At 50.6% G+C, this 12,832-nt stretch overlaps 1 protein-coding gene across 4 annotated transcripts in view; it reads left to right on the forward strand.

The window, feature by feature from the left end:
- The first annotated feature begins 805 nt into the window (after positions 1-805).
- The window catches only part of ZER1 (zyg-11 related cell cycle regulator), a 29,215-nt gene continuing 17,188 nt past the window's right edge, over positions 806-12,832 (forward strand). For 3 of the 4 annotated variants that reach the window (XM_032633962.1, XM_032633963.1, XM_032633965.1), the window contains exon 1: positions 806-940. Coding sequence is in view for 1 of the 4 variants with exons in the window: in XM_032633964.1 (XP_032489855.1) it covers positions 5,924-5,989 (66 nt within the window). In the remaining 3 variants the exon portion in view is untranslated. Of the gene's footprint in view, positions 941-5,908; positions 5,990-12,832 lie in introns of those variants that run through there. The other variant, XM_032633964.1, reaches the window with a different exon arrangement.

The following is a 12,832-nucleotide window of genomic DNA, read 5'->3' on the forward strand; positions in this document are numbered from 1 at the left end:
GGAAGAGGGTGGGGAGAGAGACGGGGGACAGATCATCCTTGTCTACCTTAAGGGTGATAAGCAGCGGGGTGCTCTGATCAGATTTATTGGTTTTGGAAAATTCACTGTCGAACTGTGGAGAGAATGAGGGGAGGGAGCCGGGAGTTCTGTTAGGAGGCTGTTGCAGAAATCCAGAGGAGAAATGATGGTGGACAGAGTCGGGCACTACTGGCGGAGGAGGGGAGGGGCTGGTTTGAGAGATCCTTAGGACTTGGCGACTGGAAGAGGAGCTAAGGGAAACGCAGGGGCCAAGGCCGACTCCCCATTTCCCAGGTGACAGCCGAGTTGCCTGGAGGGCGCATTAACTAGCTGGAGAAGTAGCAGCGCGTTTCGGGGGGAAGATGGTGACCGCTTTTGGACGCGTGGGTGCGAGCTACCTGCGGATAAGCCAGGGATAGATGTTCAATAGGGCGCTGGATGTAGGGGCTGGCGCTGGAGGCATGTCCGTGCTGACGAGAAAGGTGGAGTCAGTCCGCCCTTAATCATTCCCTGGACTCCGGGAAACCGCAAGGCAGAGCGGGCCCGGAAGCCGGTGTCACCGAGCGGGTCCTCCCCAGCTCCCCCAGCCCAGCGAGAGCCCGTGAGAAGCGCGCTGAGCACTGGGGTGGGGACCAACCGCTCCCTCCTCCACCCGCAGACCCAGCCGGTGTCCGGGAGAAGAACCGTCGCGGGGCTCCGGAACCTTCGGCAGCCGCCGCCCTCGTTCGCCGCGGGACCCGTCGGGGGAACCCGTTAGCTGTTGCTAAGGGGCGGCCCCGGAAGTGACGCGCCCCGGGTTTGTTGACAGCGGAGGCGGCGGCAGCTGCAGGCTGCGAGCCGTAGGAGCCGGATCGGGGGAGGGGCCGGGCCCCGGAGCCAGCACCCGGCGTCCCTCAGCCCCGCCCGCCGCCCTAAGGGCAAGGTAATGGCCACGGAGTCCCCCCGGCGCGACCCCCATCCCGCCCCCGGCTCCTGTCCCTGGGATTCCAAGCTCCACCCCTCCGACCCTCGTCTTCCGCAGACCCCGGCCCTAGCCTGACTAGATCCCATGCCTCCCCAGCATCTCCCGGGCCGCATCCTCCGCTCCTCCTCGCCGAGGAAGCATCCCGTCCGCTCCCGGGGCCAAGGGATATATCTGCGTCCTCCCCACTTCCCTTCTTGCCTCCGGTGCCTCACCATCGCCGCTGCAACCATTTGCAAAGGTCCATCTTGGCCAGTGGTGGGAGGACTCCGTTCTCTACCTCTGCTGCCAGGTCTGAGAAACATGCCTTTAAAAGTGAGCACCCTTCCTCCAGAAAGAAAATGACGCCCTGTCTCATGCCCCTACAAAATGGGGGATAGATGCAGGGCTGAAAGAGGCAGCCTCTGCCCCTCCTACCTGTTGGATGAGCTTAAGTTTCCCCAAAGCAGTGCTTGAAAGCTCAGGGATGACAAGGCGCGGGGAAATCCAACAGGGTGGCAAAGGGATGGGGTGGTAGCAAATCTAAGGGCCAAGGGAGCCTGATAGGTGAGTTGAAAGTGAAACTGACGGCTGGCTGCTATAGCTCTGTGGAAAGAACTTGACTTGGCTGCTTTTTGGCCCAAGGAGTCCAAGACTTCCAGTCTTTGTGCCTGTCAGCACATTTGATTTTTAAATCAGAGGGGGAATGCCTGATGCCTCCATGGAAAAATCACCCCGTATGATCTTTCCCACAGAATGTTTCTCTTCAGGGTTCAAACTGGTTAGAATGAGCATTGAGAACAGCTTTGAAAAGGGTCACAGGAGAATGTACTTAGGGCAGGAGGTGGTTGCCAGTGGTGAGGGGGTCTCTCTGTTTCAGTTCACTAGTTCATTCAGCAAATCAGAAATATATGTAAGGTGGAGAAAAATATATGTAGGTTGGAGAAAAATAGAGCAGGAAGGGCCACGGTAAGGGCCAGAGAGTGGGGTTGCCCTTTTTATAGAGGGTGGTCAGAGAAGGGCTCTAATAAGGTGATATCTGAGCAAAGACCTGAAGGGAGGGAGGGAGCAAGCCATGCAGCAAGCGCAAAGGTCCTGAGGTAGTATATCTGATGATTTTAAAAACCAGCAGGAGGACAATAGGGCTGGAGCAGAGTGAAGGAGAGGAAGAGTGGTTGACAAGGAAATCAGAGAAGAGTAGGGACCAGATATTGGTGGGGAGGATATCAGGGGCTGTTCATGTGATGCAGGGTCACAGGGTGTCTAATGGGGCACCGTTTCAGAACTGTGTTAATTTGAAGTGTCTGGTGTTCAGAGAAAACATGTTCTAGATGACAAATGGACATTGTGCTCTGGCCTGGCATTGTAAGTACCCTTTCTCCACCTTTATTTTTTTTTTTTCGCGGTACGCGGGCCTCTCACTGTTGCGGAGCACAGGCTCCGGACGCGCAGGCTCAGCCGCTCCGCGGTATGTGGGATCTTCCCAGACCGGGGCACGAACCCGTGTCCCCAGCATCGGCAGGCAGACTCTCAACCACTGTGCCACCAGGGAAGCCCCTCTCCACCTTTATAATGGCCACTGATGGAATAAATTTTAAAAGGGCAGCCACAGAACACTGTAGTTAAATCTGGTCATGCCACTTACTTTTTGGTTGTGAGAACTTGGGCAAGTCAAGCAGCCAAGTCAAGTTCCACCCACAGAGCTATAGTAGCCAGCAGTCAGTTTCACTTTCAACTCACCTTTTCCCACCTCAACGTCCGCATCTGTAAAATAGGGTTGTTGGGCTAAGTGAGAGGTCATGCACTGAAGCGCTTAGTGCATTATTTAGCACATATTAAATCCTCAGGACATTGTAGGTATGCCGATGGCAATGACAATGGTGAGGAAATATTTGCATGTGTCTACCTCAAAGCCTTTCTTTTTAGCACCAGCTGCTGATGTCACCAGCTGTTGGCTGCCTCCCTGAACTAGTAGAATTTTGGAGAACAGCGGGGGAGACAAAGTGGAAACTTGCTGTCACCCCTCAGTGGGAACAGTGGTTGCACATCACTGTCATGGTGGCTTGGTCCTGTCTTTTTTCACACCAGTGGAAGGTTATGGGGCCTTTTTTTTTTTTTAAAGAGCAAGCAAATCCCTATTCTGCATAATATAGGCTAAATGGTGGTGTTGAAATAAATATGACATGGAGATGGGCTGGGTAGGGCAGTATATGTTGGCTCTACTTGGGTGGTTGGGTTGTGTGTGGCGGATTTGCTGGAGACTTTTGATCCTAGATGTGCCCAGCAGAGGCTGAGACTTTGCAGCATGCCTTATAGGGAGTGGAACAATGGTTGCTCTCTCTCCTCAACCCCCAAGCCTGGACTGTGTCATCAGGCCTGGGTCATAAGCTGAGCAGGGCAGCTGGGCCAGTGGATTTGAAAATGAAAAGTCAGAGCACACCAATGCCAAGAGCCAGGGTGCTGGAGCCGGTTGTTGTGGGTAAAAGCGCGGACTAGTCATCTGGGGACCTGGGTTCAAGCCCGTCTCTGCTATGGTTCACTGTGTGAACTTGGGCAAGTCCTATCCCCTGTCTGTGCCTCAGTTTTCCTATCTCTACACTAACTGAAGGCTACTGGGAGGATGAAAGAACTCGGTGCATCCTAAAGCTCTCTACAAATGTTAAAAACAGTTCTTGTTATCATTAGCACCACCAGGATTCTGCGACTTATTTTGGGGCAGAAGGCTTCAGTACCTCAGCTGTTCTTGACCCCCGAAATGCGAGTTCAGAGACCCCTGTTGGATCATTTACTTTGAGACAAACATCCTATATCTGGTTCAATCCCTGAAGCTGATTTTCCAGCTTCAGAAATGAGCAGAAGGATCTCTCCAAGCATTATTCTTAGGAAATCACTCCATAATTATTCATTACCACCTTCTTGCCATTATTTCATGGCATCTGCTCAGCAGCCCCATGTGGTAGGTTTGCAACCCATTGACAGATAAGGACCCTGATGAATATTGAGGCTGGTAAATATTGCCTGGGGACCTCATGGAGCTGAGGCTCCTTCACCCGCAACCAACCAGTCATGCACTCACTGTGTCATGGAGACCCCATGGGTCACACTAGGTCTCGTCCTCAGGAAGCTTCTAGTCCTGTGGTCAAAAAATGATATATTCCTGTAGAATAGTTACCAGTGATGCCCGATCATCTATGCTCAGGGCCCAGGACCCTCCAGGTTGTAAGCAGGCAAAGGCTCATGTCGCAGAAGGGAGACCTGAGGCTTGGAGAAACAGTTCCTGCTCATAGCATAATGGTGGAGAGAGCCAGGCACTTACTGGGGGACTTGGGCACATCAATGCACATATTTGAACCATAGTTTCTTCATCTGGAAAACAAAATAGTATGTCCTTATAGGTTATTTGTGGCTTCAATGAAAACATGCATGGAAAGCTCAGAATTCTGGGTCTCAAACTAATGAATACATGTATACATACTGATAGGTACATATAGACCCTTGTACATGTACATAGTCTGTGGCCGGTCACGTCACCACTGAGTCTCAGCTGCCTCATCTATAAGTTGTCGATTATAATTCCTGCCTCGTGTAGTTGTTGGGAGAATTAAGTGAGTTAATGCATGTGGAGTACTTAGCAGAGTCCTTGGAATACAGTGCTCAGTATGGCTGTGATCACTGTTTGACTGCCAGCCTGGAACCCAGGTATCCCCAAGGCCCTCTGCCTCCAAGTGGCATCAGTGAGGGGTGATGCGCATTCCCCCCTCATATCTTCCTAATGTAACCCACCCTGCAGATTAGTCTATGCAGGTCAGTGACCCCCCCCCCCGGGATGCCCTCAGATCCTCAACTGCACCCCTGCCCCCAGGGGGCCCCTGGCACTTGCCTTGGCTCCCTTCACATCAGCCTCCCACCCCCAGTATCTGGCCTGTGATCCACTCCCTCCTGGAAAGCTTCCAGCCTCTGTAAATAGGATATTTGTTTGGGTTTTCCCCCCAGCTCCTGGGTTAATATTTCACAGGGTGGGTGCCGCTCCAAGGCTCAGAGCTTCTGGCTCCCTCAGCCAACAGAGAGGCTGGGGGTCAGGACACTGGTGGGGTCCCGTGCTCCCTCCTCTGGACCTCACATTCTCTTCCCCCTACACTGGATGGACAGAAGACTGGATGGTTTGGTGAGAAGCATAGCTTTGCTTTAGGTTTGGATTGTGTCCCACTCTTGTTACTTGTGTGATTTTTTTTATTTATTTATTTTTGGCTGTGTTGGGTCTTCACTGCTGAGCGTGGGCTTTCTCTAGTTGCGGCGAGTAAGGGCTACTTTTCGTTGCGGTGTGCAGGCTTCTCATTGCGGTGGCTTCTTTTGTTGCGGAGCACGGGCTCTAGGCACGCGGGCTTCAGTAGTTGTGGCACGCAGGCTCAGTAGGTGTGGCTTGTGGGCTCTAGAGCACAGGCTCAGCAGTTGTGGCGCACGGGCTTAGTTGCTCCGCAGCACGTGGGATCTTCCCAGACCAGGGCTCGAACCCGTGTCTCCTGCATTGGCAGGCGGATTCTTAACCACTGCACCACCAGGGAAGTCCCTAGTTGTGTGATTTTAGACAAGCCTCAGTGTCTTCGTCAGAAAACGGGGTAACAATCTCTACCTCACGGTTTTTTAGTGTGATAACTCAGGCAAGAACAAACCTTTATTCTGTTACATGCCAGGCACAGGCCGGGCCCTAAGGATCCAGAAGTGTGGAAGCGGAAAGTGTTCTTGTCCTCCTGGAGCTTGTGGGCTGGGGGAGGGGTCGTTAGACAGATGGTTATATAAATGATGAATTAGCCACAAGCACAGGATCCTAGGCATGTCGTCTGTTGGTTAAGTTAGAGACTATATGAAATAAACCCCTTAAGGAGCTCAGACTGGAAGCAACCAGCTTGGAGCTGGCCGCTGCTATTCGCTCTCCACTGCTCCCCACCCCCCAGGATGTCATAGCTCATGGTGGATCCAGGCAAGAGACCGGATGGAGAAAGACACAGGGTTCTTCTTAATGTGTGCTCTTCTGTCATAATCAGAGTTCCCTCCATCTCCCGTTGCCAGAATCCCAGATGGCTGGTGCCTGCCACAAGAATGAGAAACCCTAGGGGCTGGGCATGGGGTGGGTAGAGATGGCCACCTCTGGCTGGTGCCAGGCTGTAGCTGGAAGGGGCCCAAGTGGCAGGGTGCTCCGGCCCCAGGCCTCCAGCCTTGGTGCCAAGACAGATGGCTCCTTCCTCCTCCAGCTCACGCCAGCCCCCTGCAGCGGGGTCAGCACTGCGAAAAGGTGGTTAGCAGATCTGTGCCATCTGCCCGGGTTATCTTTTGGAGGCTTTTGGTGATCTTGGCGGCTGACAAGGTGGTGTTTCTTCCACCTGGGGAGCAGGGTTAGGGCAGAGTGGCTACCTGGGTGACTGAGCTCATCCTGCAGAAAGGGCAAAGCCCCTGGCGGCTCTCTCATCCAGAGTGGTGAGGGTTTCACTGTGGCCACTGGGTGCCCAGCACTGTCCTGGGCATGGTGGGCAGGGGGAATCTGAGAGCGTGCCTTGCCTCCCAGGTTCCCTGCATGTGCTGCAACCCTACAACGTGTCAGGCCCACGTGGGGTGTGCAGCCCCTCGTTCAGCCAGTAGTCGTGGTATTGGGCCCATGGTGCCAGTGTCGCACACCCTCTGCCCTTTCAGCCTGTGAGCATCTTATCCTTCTTCCTGGAACGCCTTTCCCTTCTCTCCCCGCCACCGGAGTGAACTATGACTCATCTTTTGGGTCACTGCTGAGATGTCACTTCCAAGGACGCCTGCCCTGACTCCCCAGTCCAGGGAAGGTCCCCTGGCACGGGCACCCAGGGTCCCAGGTCCCACCCTCTCCTTCAGAGCACTGGGCCCAGTTCCGTGGCATGGGTTTGTGTGCTTCTTAGGTGGAGATCTGTCTCGCTCCAGAGCCAGTGTGCTCCACGAGGACAAAGACCTTGTCTGGTTTCGCTCACCCTTGGACCTACAGTGCTCAATAGACAGTAACCCTGGGCTAGGTACAGGGATGATGTCAGAGGAGACAGCCCGGTTCCTGCCCTCGTGCAGCTGGCCGTCTGGCAGGAAAGCTGGATAATTAAAACAGCATCAGTCCTAAATGTTAGTTGTTATGGTAGGGCCTATGGGGGCACACAGCAAGAGCACCCTGGAGGGTCAGGGAAGGCTTCCTGGAGGAAGTGACACTAAGGCCTGAGGGTGCATAGACATGAGCTGAGTCAAGAGGAGAATTCAAAGGTATTGTGGGCTGGAGTGGTTGGGAGATGCTTCCTGGAAGAGGGACATGAATGTGTTTGGGGGTTTAGGAGCAGTATTTAGAACAGAAAGTGGATGACCAAAGGTCCGAAGGTGACCTTGTGCCTCTGGCCTATTGCCAGTACAACGGAGGAGGCCAGTTCAGCGGGAGTAGGGGGTCGGGGGGTGGTGAGTAGGCCGCAGAGCTGGTCCCACTTCTGGAAGCCCTGAATGACTGCTTGAAGAGATTGGACTTGGCAGTTTCCAGCAGGGCATGTCTCCCTGCCAGCGGTGCTCCTTCTGGGTCAAGATCTGAAAGTGAGTGCAGGCAAAGGAAGGCCATGCCCAGGGTCCAGGCAGCCTGTTTCTTGTGCTTTTCCTCGAGGGTGTCATGGCACCACTGGGGCAGCTGGCACAGTGGGCCTTGTGGCAGGAGACCCAGGCCTGAGAAGCAAGGGCCTGGAGCTGGACAGGAACAGACCTTGCTCTAGGGCCCAGGGCAGGTGAGGCAGGAGAGAGGGATGTTGATGATGAAAGCTGCCTTTTTAGTGAGCAGTTACTATGTGCCAGGCACCACGCTAAACCCCTTCTGTATTGTTCCGTGTCCATCTGCACACAGTGTTCTCTATTTTAGAGAAGAAACTGAGGCACAGAGGTGAAGACACTTGCCCAAGTTCACCGGCTCTTATGCAGCAGGGCTGAGAATTGGAGCTGGGTTGGCCTGGCTCCAGAGCTCTTAGAGCACGGTCACCAGTGAATGGTGCTGCAAGAATTGAGAACTGGCCATTGCAAAGGGCACAGCGTTCTGTGGCCGCCCACTCGGTTTCCTGAGCATCCTGGAAGGCTCACATGTGGACTAGGAGGCTCCAAGAAGCCAGGGGCAAACTGAGCTCCTGCATAACCCTCCACGAGATGAGGTTCACATGCCAGTTTGGACAGAGTAGCCCCTCTCTCTGAGCTTGAGTTTCCTCATCTGTAAGGTGGGCTCATAACCACCATCTGTTGTGCACTGAGTCATCTCAAGCTTGAGATGAGGCATTTTCCCAACAGCCCTGTGAAGTGGGGATTGTTGTCCCCACTTTCCAGGCGAGGAAACTGAGATCCAGAGAGGTTAAGTAATAGACTCGTGAATTGTGGAACTGGATTGAAACATAGATCTGTCTAACCTAGAGCCTTCACTTAAAAGGAAAAAAAGCAATAGCTATTGAAGGATAATATAGATAAGGAAAGGACCACAAAGCATGAGCAGACAGTTTGATGAATTTCCACAGGTGTACACACCTGTCCCAGCCCTCCCAGAGGCCCCCCTGCCACTTTCTAATTACTGCCTCCCTGCAAAGGTAATCGCCACCCTTACTTCTAACACCATAGATTCATTTTGCCTATTTTTTCCCCTTTCTGATGTAAACTCTCATAGGAGAAAGGTTTGGGACTAATTCCTGACTGTCCGCAGGTCTATAAATGGTGGATTGTTTTCTATCCTGTTCACTCAACTTGGATGTGAAGGTTCAGTTTTCATTCTCTCCTAGCCACTTATTGTAGCTGAGGGTGCATAGTCAGAGATCGTTACTTCGCTGAACCCCGAATTCCTTTTAAACGTGGACCTCTTTGGTGTCCAGGCCATTTCCTTAACTTTTTGTTGAATCGCAGTATACATTTTTAAAGGTGCACACGTCATAATGTACAGCTCCCTGAATATTCACGAAGTGCACATGCCTGTATGCCCAGCACTCAGATAAGGGACTAGAAGCTTCTTAGCTCCGAACCAAACCCCCAAAGTAACCACAGTCCTGACTTCTGCCACACAGATTAGATTTTCCTGTTTTTTTAAATTTTGTTTGTTTGTTTTGCCATGCCACCCGGCATACAGGATCTTAGTTCCTTAACCAGGGATCGAACCCATGCCCCCTGCAGTGGAAGCGTGCAGTCCTAACCACTGGACCACTGGGAAGTCCCAGATTTTCCTGTTTTTTAACTTAAGGGAGTAAAACATAAATGGATTCATTCAGTATATGAGTATACACTCTTTTGCGTTTGGCTCCTTTCACTAAACATTGTGAGGTCCATCCAAGCTGTTGTGAGGTGGTACATTCTCATTGCTGTGTAGTGTTTCACTGGTGAGTGGACCCTAATATTCATTCTCATGTCAGTGGACATTTAGGTTCTGTTCTATCAGGAATCGTGCTGCTGTGGACATTTTGTCTGTGTCTTTTTGTGAACATTTATATGCATTGCTGATGGGTGTATATCTGGTAGTGGAGCTGCTGAACACTGAACATATGTGTTTGTTCAGCTTTAGTAGATAGTGTCACACAGTATTCCAGTTACACTGCCAGTTCACACCAACTCACACTCCCACCAGCAGTGTGGGTAACTTCCCCTCGTTCCATAGCTTCACTATAACACAAGCTGGGTGTTGCCTGTATTACTATTGTTTCCAATGGAACCTTTTTGGTGGGTGCAAAATGGTATCTCATTATGGTTTTCCTTTCCTTTACATTTATTGCGCATTTCTTTATCCTTTATGAAATGCCTGTTCAAGTCCTTTGCCTATTTTTTAACTGGATGCTATGTCCTGATCTGTAGAAGTTGTTTATATATTCTGAATACAAGCCTTTTGTTGGATATATTATTGGAAACGTCTTCTAGTTTGTGGCTTGCCTTTTCTCTTTCTTTTTTTTCCCTATTTTTATAAATTTATTTATTTATTTATTTATGGCTGCGTTGGGTCTTCGTTGCCCAGTTGCGGCAAGTGGGGGCTACTCTTCATTGCGGTGTGCGGGCTTCTCATTGCAGTGGCTTCTCTTGTTGTGGAGCATGGGCTCTAGGTGCATGGGCTTCAGTAGTTGTGGCACGTGGGCTCAGTAGTTGTGACTCACAGGCTTAGTTGCTCCACGGCATGTGGGATCTTCCCAGACCAGGGCTCGAACCCATGTCCCTTGGACTGGCAGGCAGATTCTTAACCACTGCGCCACCAGGGAGGTCCCTTGCCTTTTCTCTTTCTTAATGGTACCTTTTGATGAAAAGAATATTAAATTTTGAGGCAGTCCAATTTATCAGTTTCTCTCTGTTTTTTTTGGTGACCTATTTAAGAAATTATTGACTACTTGAAAATCATAAAGATATACTCCTATGTTTTCTTCTACAAACCTATCATTTTACCTTTCACGTATAGGTCTGTGGTCCATGTCAAATTAATTTTTGTGTGTATATGAACGAACATTCTTCACTTCAGTGCATATCAGTTTATCATTTTTCCCTTATGAGTCCTACTTAAGAAATCTTTACCTATCTCAAGGTCATGAAGGTAGTAGGAGACTTCACTTTTTTTTTATTGAGGTATAGTTCATGTACAATATTATATGTTACAGGTGTACAACATACTGATTCACAGTTTTAAAGGTTACACTTCATTTATAGTTACTATAAAATATTGGCTATATTCACTATGTTGTACAATATATCCTTATAAACTATTTTATACATGATAGTTTGTATCTCTTACTCCCCTCCCCCTGTCTTGCCCCTCCCCCTTCCCTCTCCCCACTGGTAACCACTAGTTTGTTCTCTATTTCTGTGAGTCTGTTTCCTTTTTGTTATATTCATTAGTTTGTTCTATTTTTTAGATTCCACATGTAAGTGATATCATACAGTATTTATGTTTCTCTGTCTGATGAGAGCTTACTTTTTTTTTTTAATTAATTTATTTGGCTGTGCTGGGTCTGATTTGCAGCACACAGGGTCTTCGTTGCTTCATGCGGGATCTTTAGTTGCAGCATGTGGGATCTAGTTCCCTGACCAGGAATCAAACCCGGGCCCCCAACATTGGGAGCATGGAGTCTTAACCACTGGACCACCAGGGAAGTCCCAAGACCTTACTTTTTTTTTTTTAATAAATAAATAAATTTATTTATTTATTTTTTGCTGTGTTGGGTCTTCGTTGCTGTGTACAAGCTTTCTTTAGTTGTGGTGAGTGGGGGCTACTCTTCGTTGCGGTGCGTGGGCTTCTCATTGTCGTGGCTTTTCGTTGTGGATCACGGGCTCTAGGCGCGCAGGCTTCAGTAGTTGTGGCTTGCGGTCTCTAGAGCTCAGGCTCAGTAGTTGTAGCGCACGGGCTTAGTTGCTCCGCAGCATGTGGGATCTTCCCAGGCCAGGGCTTGAACCCATGTCCCTTGCATTGGCAGGCAGATTCTTAACCACTGCGCCACCAGGGAAGCCCAAGACCTTACTTTTTTAATAACAGTTTTGTTGAGCTGTAATTCCTATGCCATACAGTTCATCTATTTAAAGCAGACAGTTCAGTGGGTTTCGGGGATATTCACAGAGTTGTGCGACCATCACCACAGTCAATTTTAGAACATTTTCTTCCCCCCAAAAAGAAACCCACAGCCATTAGCAGTCACTCCCCATCCCCGCCCCCTCCACCAACCTCTTAGCCCCAGGCAAACACTAATCTACTTCTGTCTCTGTAGGTTTGCCTGTTCTGGCTAAACATTTCACACAAATGGAATCATAAAATATGTGGCCTTTTGTGACTGGTTTCTTTCACTTAGCATAACGTTTTTCTTTTTTTTGCGGTATGCGGGCCTCTCACTGTTGTGGCCTCTCCCGTTGTGGAGCACTGGCTCTGGACGCGCAGGCTCAGTGGCCATGGCTCACGGGCCCAGCCGCTCCGCGGCATGTGGGATCTTCCCGGACCGGGGCACGAACCCTGGTCCCCTGCATCGGCAGGCGGACTCTCAGCCACTGCACCACCAGGGAAGCCCTAGCATAACGTTTGTTTTTTTTTTTTTTTTTTTTTTTTTTTTTGCGGTACGCGGGCCTCTCACTGTTGTGGCCTCTCCCGTTGCGGAGCACAGGCTCCGGACGCGCAGGCTCAGCGGCCATGGCTCACGGGCCCAGCCGCTCCGCGGCACGTGGGATCTTCCCGGACCGGGGCACGAACCCGTGTCCCCTGCATCGGCAGGCGGACTCTCAACCACTGCGCCACCAGGGAAGCCCCCTAGCATAATGTTTTTAAGGTGCAGTGTTGTAGCCGGTGTCGGTACTTCATTCCTGTTATTGCTAAATAAGGTTCCATTACATGGCTATACCATGTTTTTGTCTATCCGTTTATCAGTTGATGGGCATTTGAATTGTTTCCATTTGACTATTATGGATAATACCACTATGTACAACTTTTATGTGGAAGTATATTTTCATTGCTCTCGTGAGGAGCCTTCATTCTTAATCATATACAATGAGATTCACTGATGACGTGTCTTTAAAGCCCTGGCACATACTAAGCATTCAAACAGTGACAGCTATATACAGGTAATACACACACACACACACACACACACACACACACACACACAGAGCAACAGACACCACAATTTAGCTGTTAACCAAAGACCCTGTAGGGAGTTCCCTGACGGTCCAGTGGTTAGGACTCGGTGCTTTCACTGCCGTGGCCCGGGTTCAATCCCTGGTCAGGGAGCTAATATCCCACAAGCCGTGTGGTGTGGCCAAAAAAAATCCCCTGTAATCCCCACCCAAGCACTGGGTCCCCAACACACACATCTGCCCACAGACATTGGGAGGTCATAGAAATGCTCAGACAACGCCCCCTGT

Source organism: Phocoena sinus, chromosome 6 (assembly GCF_008692025.1).
Source record: "Phocoena sinus isolate mPhoSin1 chromosome 6, mPhoSin1.pri, whole genome shotgun sequence".
Classification (NCBI taxonomy): Eukaryota; Metazoa; Chordata; class Mammalia; order Artiodactyla; family Phocoenidae; genus Phocoena; species Phocoena sinus.